The sequence below is a fragment of the Scophthalmus maximus genome, chromosome 19 (genome assembly GCF_022379125.1).
Source record: "Scophthalmus maximus strain ysfricsl-2021 chromosome 19, ASM2237912v1, whole genome shotgun sequence".
NCBI classification, from domain to species: domain Eukaryota; kingdom Metazoa; phylum Chordata; class Actinopteri; order Pleuronectiformes; family Scophthalmidae; genus Scophthalmus; species Scophthalmus maximus.
In genome coordinates, this window is record NC_061533.1 from 11,354,124 (window position 1) to 11,366,851 (window position 12,728).

At 40.9% G+C, this 12,728-nt stretch overlaps 1 protein-coding gene across 7 annotated transcripts in view; it reads right to left on the reverse strand.

Moving 5' to 3' along the window:
- Positions 1-12,728, reverse strand: part of agtpbp1 (ATP/GTP binding carboxypeptidase 1) — a 27,400-nt gene continuing 14,672 nt past the window's right edge. For 4 of the 7 annotated variants that reach the window (XM_035640864.2, XM_035640866.2, XM_035640863.2 and 1 more), the window contains 12 exons: positions 12,510-12,593; positions 12,252-12,341; positions 11,843-11,991; positions 11,563-11,650; positions 10,790-10,934; positions 10,158-10,308; positions 9,393-9,573; positions 9,070-9,199; positions 8,333-8,464; positions 7,519-7,695; positions 6,247-6,398; positions 1-3,645 (listed from right to left, as the gene is read on the reverse strand). In XM_035640864.2, the coding sequence (XP_035496757.1) occupies positions 3,465-3,645; positions 6,247-6,398; positions 7,519-7,695; positions 8,333-8,464; positions 9,070-9,199; positions 9,393-9,573; positions 10,158-10,308; positions 10,790-10,934; positions 11,563-11,650; positions 11,843-11,991; positions 12,252-12,341; positions 12,510-12,593 (1,660 nt within the window). In that variant the 3' untranslated portion in view covers positions 1-3,464. Of the gene's footprint in view, positions 3,646-5,237; positions 5,942-6,246; positions 6,399-7,518; positions 7,696-8,332; positions 8,465-9,069; positions 9,200-9,392; positions 9,574-10,157; positions 10,309-10,789; positions 10,935-11,562; positions 11,651-11,842; positions 11,992-12,251; positions 12,342-12,509; positions 12,594-12,728 lie in introns of those variants that run through there. The other 3 variants (XM_035640867.2, XM_035640865.2, XM_035640869.2) reach the window with 2 other exon arrangements.

Sequence of the window (12,728 nt, forward strand, 5' to 3'; positions counted from 1 at the left end):
TTAACCACATTCACATTTTATTTTCCATAATGTCTTCACGCTTAGTTTTTATGTTTTGCGTTACAATCAACTTAAAAAAAAACGAGTTGCTATTTCCACTTGTTCACCTCCAGTCAAAGAGTAAACAGCCCATGAGTAAAATGTGTAAAGGAAGTAGCCGAGAGAGAAAAAACAGAAAAGGACGAATGACAGAGGTTCAGAGGGAAGAAGAGAGAGAGAAAATGATTGGGGAGAGTGAGAGGGGATAATCAAATTGAGAGAAGAAACACACTGTAAGAGCATTAGCTGAGCTGAATAATGGAATAACTTGAACTCCTTTCTGCGCGCACACGCACGCACGCACACACACACGCACATGTTGCATCCCAGAAAGTTAAAAATAAATTACACACAAAAAAAAACAACAACAGAAAAATCGCCATGCGCCAGCTGTACAATTGCAACAGCAACTCAACGTATCTTCACGAACAGAAAACGGAGAACAAATCCAACAAACTACTTTATACTCTCAGTACGAAGCACCATCTATTTTTTATGTCAGGGTAAATTCACAAAGAAATGTACACACAGATTGGAGGAAGGGAAATGAAGAAAACAAGGTTCCAGTATAATTTTTAAAACATCACAGCAACATCACCGTCAGCTTGAGGCTGGGCTCTGAGAACTTAAGTCGAAGTGTGCAAACTGTGCCACGCTGCGAAGGGATTTTGTTTCTGTCATGGTTTTTTTGCGTGCGCAGTGTTTATCCAAAGTGCAAAAGGTTTTTTTTTATTCGTGTTCTTTGCAGTTCATGCGTCTTGTTCGTTACGGCATTGTCTAATGTTATAATACAGTCTATTACTTCAAATGATGAAAAACATCCCCACCGGTGCACGCGCTTCTCTTTCGTAGCATCCGTTCCGTGTCTCACTATGGGATACGCCTCCGGCGTGACCTCATCAGAAGCCTTCGCTGGCTGGCACCCACGAGGCCTATGTCGGGAGGGGATGGGACCCTCGCCCTGTGCAATGGGCTGACATAGCGTCAGTTGTCATGCAACAACCTCTTCTCGCGTCTCACAGAAGCCTGTACGCAACTGTGCTATCGGGTGCCAAGCCCAACTGTCCATCAATCTGAGAGCACACCTCGGTCACCGGGCGCTGCGTTCCCCGCTGTACAGTTGTGTCCTAGCTCCGATGCAGTGGCAATACTTTTCACCCTTGGGAGGTAGCAATATTTCCCGAAATAAATTAGCAGGTGGTAAAACCACACAACAGGTAGTAACAGACCCAAACATATATACCCAGAAGAGAAGCGCTACTTTCCAAGCCCTATGCTAGAGGAGAAAGCGGCTATATCAGCACTTGCAGCTGCATAAGCTATTCGAAAGCCCACTGGCGTCTATAACCTCCCGCTTATCATGGCTGCGGCCACAACCCCCCGGTGGGGTCTGACTCGGGCGCTCATCCTGGGTGACGTGTCGGGGCTGACCCCCGTGCCCAGACCGCTGTGGAAGCCACTTCGCCCCGGGTTAGCTCGCCTTCTTAGCTCCTTTCAAAATCTTCCCTTCAATCTCATCCTGCACGCTAACATTTTACTCCTTTTGTTGGTTTAATCCTCCCTTCCTGACATGTCGAGGTGTCGGTGTTGAAATGGGATGTGGGGGATAACCAATCAGCCACTTGGGCTGCTGGGTAGCATCAGTTACCATCCAAGTGTCTAATGTAGAGAAACCTACTCAGACGTGACTCCACGAGTTCTGCCCTCACACCCTCTCCTCTGTAACCTACTCGTGTTATGTACACGTCTTTACTGAGACACACCGTGAACTGTTAATATAAACACACAACACCGACTAACTAACACAGGTTGGGTTTGAGTTTCTTGGTGGCGCAGACCAGTAAAATATCAGGATGGAACATAAAATATCTTTTAGTTATGGATACAGGCATGTATGGAAATCCGGGAGTCACTATGTTTTGCCATAGTGAGGCAGAAAAGGGAATGCTATGATGACATTACGCCAGCCTTCATTGGCTGGTACTGATGACGCCTGTCAAGCAGGAACGGGACCCTCCTCCTATAGAAAAGGCTGATATAGCGTCTTCCTCGCTTCGGCAGCAAGGAGGGTTGTTGCTAATCAGAGAACTGGGGTTGTATCCATAACCTAGAGTTCTCTTTCATAGGATTTGTTTTATCTCACTATGGGGAAAAAATACTGCCTGCCGGATTTCCAGACATGCCTGTAACGAAGACAGCTGTCCCCAGTGGCACTTCACAAACATGACGCCACATTCTGGGAAGGGTCTGCACCGAGGACTGCATGGGCCATAGTTGGCGCTGTCACATCTGACCTATAAAACCTTGCAAATGTGTGGGGTGAGGCCCCGCATGCAGCTGCACACACCTTTTGAAAAGAAACCCCCTTAAAGAGAGCCCATGAGGTTTCTAGGTGCCTAGTGGAATGTGCACGTAAGCCCACAGGAGGCTCAAGACCCTTGCTAACATCGGCCAAGGCAATAGCCCCCACTATGGTGGGTAAAAGACACTGCTTAGACACAGGCCTTCCCATGTGTGTTTTAGCCTGTCTAGATAAATTCTTAACGCACGGACTGGACACAGAGAATGCAAGCGCCGATGTTCCTCAGAGGAGAAAGGTGGGGGATAAAAAGCAGCCAGCTCTATGGGCAATAAATCCACTTTTCTGAATGGAAAAGACCACTGGAGTGAGCATCTTCAGAGGCAACAGTCGCCTACTAGCCTGGGAATTCTGGGCGGTCATTTAAGTTGCTCTGCCAGACTACGTGTGATTCCCCATCGGCAGAAATCCTGCCGGTCCAATCACAACGGATCATGTGATAATGGCCGAGGTTTTATTCCATGACGCGGAGAGAAGCGACTTTTGTAAACAACTAAAGATGGCTGCCAAGCATGAACGAGCATTTGACTAAAAGTACCAGATATTTTCAAATTTCTCCCACAAAAACGGCAAAACTCGTTCACAGACATCTCCCCTCTGCACGCTCTAGTCTGTTGACATTTTCGCATCGCTCAACAGATGTCACATAATTCGTTGCTCTCCCAGGTTGTAGTTCTATCCAATTGCGTGCGGAGGCATTTTGGTCTGAGTCCGTTGGTAAAGCATCTTGGAAATCGAAAAATGAACGGAGAGGTCCAGGACTAATACCCATTTGAGTATGAGTCTGGCTACACCAGGCTAGTTGCCTAAAGCGGGCCGACAAAATTACTCCATCTGGGAACAGAGCACCTGACTGGTGCTGATGAAGCATACGTACCACCATAAAGTGTCTATGTAGTGAGGTCAGCTATACATTTGAGCTTTATATTCATTAGTCAAAATGAGAAGTGTAAATAAACCTGTGATGTTCTGTATTTTTTTTTGTATTTCAGATCAGTTAACAGTCTGAGCAATGAATGGTTATAAGCTCAAACTGCCAGGTATAGAGAGGATGAACACCTCAGCGTTAGTCTCTGTGATTCGTCTCAGAGTCCGACAGCTGATCGAGGTGATCTGGATTCTTGTGGACTCCGCTGCCGTGCTCATTTTCAGCCTCAGGGTCCTCATCATTGCTCTCTGCACTGTAGTCTATTGCCTCCAGAAAGGACGGCTCGTCCTCCTCCATCACGTAGGTAGTGGAGCAGCTGCTGGATGATAAAATAAAAAATGCGTGAACACAGTTGCCGCTGCAAGTTAATGATGTGCATAAGACTGTCACAAAGAAATGTCTTCATCTATATCATGTCAGCTTCCCAGAACATTAAAAAAGAAAGATAATGCCTTTGGATATTTCTAATAACTAAAAGGATTTCTGAGCGTAGTATTTTTTTAGCTACAATAAAATAAATTATAAACTATTTGTATGCAAATGCTCATCCTCAATTACATATATTGTATAGCATATAACTTTCATGTTACTACCCTTGCTCATTCTGAGCTGTATTCCGTGTCACTGTAGGAGACTCTGTTCACACAGGGTAAAACCCAAGAAATTGATAATGAAAATGAAATCTGTGTAATGGTCTTTAAAATTTGTACTTTGGAGAAACCCATTTCTTGAAAGCACAAAAACACAAGCTAACATGGAACATTCACACACGATGTAGGAATAGATGCAGTAAATGTCATTGTGCTCTAAACTCTGTCTGAACTCTGGAAAATAGCTTTCCACATTCTTTGATGAAATCATTTCAGTCAATTTCTTGTTTTGTTTGACCAAATATTTGAAAGGCTGGAAAAGGAGAGTGTTTGCCGTCTTTGCTTGATCAAAAGTTACAATTTGTCAATAGAATTGTTTCAGCTTTTAATAATTGCAAAATTAAAAATATAAAAAATTAAATATAAGCCTTTTTGTAAGAAAAAAACATAATAAACTGAATCTACACATTAAAATATATTCTAAAATCATAACAAAACAGACATCACTAACAAACAGTGCTTGTGTGAGCCTGTTTTTTCCTGTGGGTTTTAATGGTTAAATGGTTGCTGGTTCTTTGAGGTTTTAGTGGCTTTAGTGGGTTTTTAATGGTGTTAATGGTCTGAAATGTGATCCCAGGGAGATAGTCGATCAGGGGGCTCAGACAATGAGCTCCCACCAACTTTAACAGTGTGTGAGTGAAAGAGAGAGGGAGGAAGTAGAGAGCTAAATTGTGCGTCAGTATATGTGCAGTAAATGTGTATGATAATGTTTTTGTGTAATGATGTGGATGGACAGCATGTTGTCCAAATAAATAATGAGAGTTGGGTTTTAACATTACGGAAGCACCAAAAACAATCTCCACTTTCTTTTATCCGAATCCACCAATCTTTATACAATCCATCTTAATATGCAGATCCATATATGAACAGAAAAACTTCCACAACTACAAACCTAAACGTATTAGCATCTATTTCTGTATTCCTTACACTCAGGTAAAAACACACCCATGCCCGTATCGGCCATTTTACGCACTTCGAGACACCCAGTTATTTGCAGACGCCTCCCAATAGCCAAGAAATTGTTGTGACGACCTATTAAACGGTAAGTGGTACCATACCAAGCCCTACGCATAAAACCATAAATCCGGGATGAGAGCAACCAATCCCAAAGGATGCGCGCGCACACACACACACACACACACACACACACACACACACACACACACACACACACACACACACACACACACACACACACACACACACACACACACACACACACACACACACACACACACACACACACACACACACACACACACACTTTTGGAGTCCTTTAATGATCAGACACATAAATGATGGATGGATTTATCAATATGAGAGTAGAGCAGGTTCGTAAGAGAGAAAGACTGGGAGACACAAAGAGAAAGAGACATGAGCATTAAGTGGTTTTGAGTAGAAAGCCATTCTTCCAAATGAACTGCTTTAACCAATCCTTGGTGGGAGAGAAACGCTGACATTTTAAAGTAAAAAGAAATTAAAAGAACCTTGGTGGTCACAGCTTGGGTTTGGCAGAGTTTAATAATTTATTTGTGGTGTTGAAATGCAGTACAAAGAGGTGATTAGATTCTGTATTGTCTGATTAGATACTCTGATGTTTTTTAAGGGTGAAGAAGAGTATTGCTGGCTCACTACTATTTTTGAAAGACTCATTATTCAAATTTGGATCATGGTTTTTGTTTTTTCATAAAGTTTAAGAATACAAGTATGTATATGTTCTTGAAGAGTAAGAATTCTACATGGACAATATGATCTTTTAATTGTTATTATTGTACGATAACTCAAAATACAAGCCTCATTTGCTATATTACAAACAATACAAATGTAAAAAAAAAAATTGTTTGGCTTTAACATACAATTAAAACTCATTTAGTTTTACAAACAGATATAAATGTTCAGAGGAGTATAGTGACAGTCACACCATTTTGTACCGGATCCAAGGGGGTGTGTCTGGCAGTAACAAGGCTGTTTTGTACAAAGAAAAAAAGAGAAAACAGTCTGTAACTATTTCCCCGTTTTCCAGGCAGATTATTATTTTACATTATAGACAGTTACAATTATTAGAAGAAAAAAAATTATGAAATTAAAAAAAGATAATGCTTTATGACATGTTTCTATGACATCATTGTATTCCTCAACTGTGAATTTAACACTACCTGTGAATAGTCTCACAGCATCTGCATGAACTAGTTTCAATCAAACTAGATTTGTTGCAAGAACTATGTGATGTGATATGTGTGTGACTTTACAGCGTGCTCCACAGTACTAACCTGACCACTTTAGACTGTGTCCCAATGATGTCACTTTCCAGATCCAGCAGGTTTTGGTGGTTGCGGAGCCCCGTCAGTCTCTTGAGCCTCAGCAGGGCGACACAGAACTGAGCCCCCATCTCCTCCAGCTCTCTGGTGCCGATCTGAAGACCCTAGAGAGAACATGCACATCAAAGAGATTAAAATACACCAGTGGAAACTGCGTCACACAAAAACATCCCAAACATATAAACATGCATGTACTTGCATGTGCAAACCTCCAATATATAGCTACATTCAAAAAATATTTCAAAAGTCTGCTGCTCTGGAGACCAGGGATGGAGTCACTGTCCGTCTTCAAACGGTCAATTTTCAATGCTGGAAAGCACAAAACCTTTTTTCATGTAGAACCATGATAATATATTTCAGTTGGATCACACACACACACACACATTGAAATGCAGATGCACCCATAACTACAACCCTAAAAAAGTCCCTACAGCACTCTTCAATCATGGAAGTTCAGTGGGGTCCAGAATTCTGGGACCACCACTACAGACTGACACACACAGTGCAACCCTCAACTAAACCAAAAAGTTTTCATATTCCTTTTCCCCCAGAGCAGAGCAAGGGACACCTAAACTTGGCCTGGCTACAAAGATGTGCAGTCACAGTTCACATAAGTTCCTGCACATCTGGACAAATATTTTCACAAAATCCAGTGGGGGGGGGGGGGGGGGGGGGCGCTAATCAGAGCCAAAATGGCATCCTAGGACTGCCGTGAGATATGTGAGAAACTTGAGTGGGAAGGAAATGCGATGGAAAGACATAGAGAGAAGAAAGCGAGGGAAAAAAGGTCAAAGGGAAGGGGGAGAAAAGACCGAGACGAAGCAAAGAGAAAGAAGACTGCAGCTCCATCTGCTGGACACATGGAGATTTATGGGGGCACCTCCCTGTCATTTACAGGAGGTGGAATCTAAATATAAACATCTGTGCAGAGCAATAACATACCACATTAACTCGGAAATTAATTCTCACACTGTTAAGATGTTGTCAGAAAGTATGTTGGGTTGTGGATAATTTGTCTTCATTTCAACACCATGGATTACTGTTTAGCATATATATATGTAAATAATAAAACTTCAATGACGCAATTTGAATTTACAGTTTAAATATAAAAAATTACGACAAGAAACTCTACAAACGGGAAACTCAAAGATAGTATTTAATTCTATACTAATTCTACTGCATTACAGTAAACATACCCTCTAAACACATACAGTTCACCCTTACCTTATATTTGCCCTGGTCACAGCCACAGAGGGAGCTCTCCATGGTGTAACTGCGTTGTACTCCTATCTCTCTCCATACAACAACGCGAGCGGCCGACTCTTTAGAGCGCTCCACAACGAAACTGCAGCTCGCCATGCTGAAGGCCGGGGCGATCTGGGAGAGGATCTTAGGAAGAGCCTGAAACAGACATGAAAATGTGTGAGATGTCTGAATGTTTTGTAAAGGCTGTGCGTGTCTGTGTGCGTGTGTTAGGTGCATCTGGGGCAGATAATTAAGTGTATTTTATAGTAGGGCCAAATAAACTTCTCTGACAAAGACTGGCTTGTGTACAGAGCAGTTCCTTGGGAAAGAGGCAGTTACTACTGGTGCTATCTCCAATGTTTGCTGTTCAAGCTGAGCATCCACTTTTTTTTTTTTCTCAAATATTTTCAAATACAGAGTGAAAAGAACAGGTGAATAGGATATCAGCTTACACACAATACAGGATAGACAAGTGCAGGTGTAAATATAAGCTGCTCTGATGGGATATTTTATGTGTATAAGTGTAGAGCAATATGAGTATAAGTTCATAAAGGTGATCTGAATGTACTGAGATGGAGTTTAATGTTATTAATATTCACTGGTGTGAGAACAGTAATTAAATATGAAGGGGGAGATTGAGAGAGGTAAGAACGAGAATGTATTACTTTTGTGTGTGTGTGAGTGTGTGTGTGTGTGTGTGTGTGTGTGTGTGTGTGTGTGTGTGTGTGTGTGTGTGTGTGTGTGTGTGTGTGAGAGAGAGAGTGAGAGAGAGAGAGAGAGTGAGAGTTTTCACCCTGTAGCCAAGGTCCTCCTGCAGGTCGCTGGATGTAGCACTGATATTGGACTGCCAGACTGTTTCCTTCACACTGCAGCCGTACATAAACACGTTTTTCTTTCTGGAATGACCATGGTAGTCGCAAAACACCTAAACACATAATAATACATACAAAGGGAAGCAGAGACAAATAAAGGACTGACTTTAATATTTAATGAATATTGTATATTTTATATGTATATTAAGATACTGGGAATTAAAATGTACCTAAACATGTTTACTCAAGTGGTTAAAATAATATGTCAAAATTATACATTTTCTATTTACTATCATCAAAATAAGACTGCGAAAATGTTTTATACTTGCTGTAAATAAAGACCAGCTGTTAAGATGACAGGTGGACATATTCTCGGACTAAACCTCAGGTCTATTTTAAGACAAAGAATAGCAAGCTCAGTGAACTTTGTTCCTTCAGGTCATCACCCTTTGCACTGGATACAACTCTCCCATTAAGAGGAATATCCCATTACATCTAACTTGCTGACCGTGTAGAAAAGAGGTCAGGTAGCTGCATTAATTTCTTAAAGATTAATGTTACTGATGTGAAGTTTTATGGACATGCATCCAAACAGAACATACAGCTGAACAGGAGGAACGGCACCACCATTAACAAGTTGTAATGATTCTGTATAATTCCTAAATGAAAAATGATGTAGCATCATAGTAATTTTAGCCCATTTAATTAGAGGTCATACCAGTGGTGCCCTTTGTATGTGTGCGAGGTACTGCAGCAGGCTTTTAGTGTGGTAGATGGTTGGGTGGAGCTCAGGATTGGGGTTCTGCCACTGGCGATTTAAATCCTCTCCACTTAGAGAGCAGCGATGACTACAGCAGATTGGAGAGAGCAAAAGAGGAGAAGGAACAGAGTGAGGGAAGACATATTAACAGCTAAAGAATTTTGTGTGTTAATATCCATAAAGCTGTGACCAGTGCACAGGCCCAGGTGTCTTCAGTGTGCAAACTTTAAAACTGTGAACAAGTGTTACTATTGATCCATTTCTCGACTATTTTCACTCACTTTCCATTCACAACCCCATCAGGATTGAGCATGGGGACTATCTTGAAGATGTAGGCCTCTCTCAGGTTGGCAGCCAGTGGGCTGGTGCCCATCAGGAACTCCAGTGTGCCCTTCATTACCCAGCTGGCGTTGGTCTCTCCTGGGTGCACTCTGGCCGTGAGAAAGATCAATGGACGATTCCCTGAAGAGGGAGAAAGATTGAGAGCACACCACAAACACACAGAAGAAGAGAGGAGAAAGAAAAGAAAAAAAGAATAGAAAAAAAGAGTATGATTCTTTAATTCAAAGCTTTTCAGAGCTGAGAAACAGCATGGATGAACTCAAGCGGACTCCCTGCCAACCTAGTGGCATACCCTGATACTCAATAACAACCTAATGTTCTTTCAAGCATTAGTGAGAAAGGTACAGTTCTGTCAGTTATTAGTGGAAAAGTGTTTTATAAAGGAAGATTGTGGTAAAATAATCTAAGATCAAAAGTCCACTTACTATTTGCTCTGAAAGGCTTCATTTTAAGTTTGTCAATTAATTGTACTATTGACCATATTTCAGTTAACATTTCAAATTAGGTAGAGATTAATTAGGTGTTCAAGATAATTCCAGAGAGCTGCACAATGATTGGTGAAGCTACATACTCTAGGCTTTCCAGTTTTTTAAGCGATATATTGAAATCCTGTTGCTGATCATTTTGCTCAGATGCAAGAGTGACGGTTAGCAAATAAGAAGACGCATATAAACACATTTACAGATCTACCCTGATTTACTTACTAAATTGACAGATGTGATCATTGGAGTTGGACTCTGGCATGGCAGTGATGGTAAGGAGGGGGCAGCTGTTTCCCCCTAGGGTTTCACACAGGACATCCTGTCTTATGTAGATCTGAGGGGTCTTCAAAGCCTCCAGTTTGGACAGGTGCATCTGAGGATACAATGACAGAAATGACAGATTAGTTTTGGGTTCTAAACATTTTACTGTTGCATTGTTGCACTGACTGTGTAATAGGCCAATTGTGATTGAGTGATTCAGACCGGGCTGCTCTATCAATGCTTGTACTGTGAGCAGCTCTGCATGGCACACAATTTCTTTATATAAACATAACTATAAGACGTAATGAGTGTACAGTATTTTTAGACTACAACTCAGATTTGAGGGACATAAATGATAAAACAATGGAAAGGCAGCACCATTAGGGGTATGAAGACATGAAAAACATCAGTTCAACATTATGTTCTGAAGCATTATAACATATTTGCAAAGTGCATGTTGGGAATTGTCATTTTTGCATGGAGAAAAACATTAAAACTAGGCACTGAGTCAAATTGTGAGTGTTCCGAAGTATGTATACCACTAAATGCTACCATTCTCAAGACTATAGCAAACAATGGTATAGTAATACTACCTTAAGCGTGGAGTAAGTATAAGGGTAATGATAGGCAAAGTAGCAGACATCGTCCTTATGGCTGAAGGTTTTGCTGAAGGTCAGTGTATAGTAAGACTTTCCTTTCTGACCACCAGCTGCAATGGAGCTCCTTGGAAAATGGTTCCTATGGAGAGGGAGGAACGTTTCATGGGTGCATGTTGCTAACACATTCAATGACCACAGTATTAAGCACATCCGTACCATGTAATGCAATTCATTTACCCCTGTCATAAATTATCCCAGATGTCTAATATTCAGTGTTTAGTGAGGTCTAAAAACATAATATTGGTGTAACTAATATTGTGCCCTCTTAATGGTAAATGGTAAATGGACTGTATTTATATGCCGCTTTTCTAGTCATAAAGACCACTCATGGCACTTTACAGGAGAGTATATAAACACGGAATATGAATATCCCAATGACAATACAGGCATAATTCTTATGGTAGAACAATTAAATTACATTAGATTGTACAGGCGTTTCAAAAACAAGACAGTGTATATAGAATCATATATGCACAATGTTTTAAAGTTAGGAAGAAGGGGTGCAGTAATACTAGCTCATATTCTTTTTGTCAATGTAGCAAGCTACAAGAGTCATTTAAAGCTAAAACACATGCCAAAATAAATGCGGGATTTAATACACTACTGTATGAGGTGCAGTATGGGAGATTGGTATGCTGCCCCTTGATTTTTCCCCATGCAAACAGAATTTTCGCCTTTCTCTTCCAATGTATTTTGAGTGTACCTACTTGTAGTAACAGATGTCTGTCCCTGTTCTGACCCAACGAGGCCTGCCACCAATCGCCTCCTGGACAGAGTACATCAGCACCTGCATGCCTACACACAAGGAGAAAGGCAATGCCACAAAAGCAAAGAATGTGTGGGGTCTGACGGTCCAATGAAACATTGTGATAGGTTGAGGCTTTTTAGTTGAAGGTCAAAAGCCATTGGTCAATACAATCTAATTTAATGTAATATACTTATAAACATCAAGAGTGGAAAGTTGTTGAGTGTTGTTCTGCATCTCACCATAATTGTACTGGCTGTTTGTCTTCTCACAGTTGATGATGTTGAAGCGGTAAGTAGTTCCAACACGCATGCCGCTCACTTCAAAGTAGAACCACTGGTGGTAGTGATTAGTGTTGATGTCGGAATTCAGCACAAGGTCATACTCATATCTGGACAAAAAACACAACAAAAACTGTAAATGTTGAAATCATTAACCATCCACAAATCTGATGTGCCACAAAACATGTGGCACATCAGAAATGTCTAATTTCTGAAATTAATAAATGAAGTATGAGTTAAATATTGTAAAAGCTGACCACAGCTTTAAATATTATTGTTATGAAAGGTGATAAATTCATTAAAACACATATACATCTAACTGTTGAACTTTTATTCATTCACTGTAGTTGATGTGACAAGAAATACTTACTTCCTAACTTGAACTGCCTTCCTGAGGTTGCCAGACTCAAACTGAGAGTTGAACTTCAGTGATTCACCCTCATCTTCAATCACGGGACAACTGAAACATGATGAGGAACAAATGACATTCCTGAAATGTCATTACCCTTCTCAATATGTGGATGATAAATTGTGCGAATGTGCAATGTGACTGTCACAGCTCTTGCAAACTGTTGCTCCATTTACCCCGAGTGATGTTTAGGTTAGCAGACCCAGTATGAGTACTCACCTACGAATGTCCAGGTCATAAACAACTTTATCCAGAATATCGTTAGGATGAATCAACCTCTCAATGTCTTGGAATATCTTTGAACTGCAGGGTTAACCCACACACAAACAAACATCATGGTTAAAACAGTGGATAAAAATATTGTTTATAAATTAGGATAAATACAATATAAAAAATGGATTTCCCTGCCACAATAACCATTTATTCACAACAAAGTAA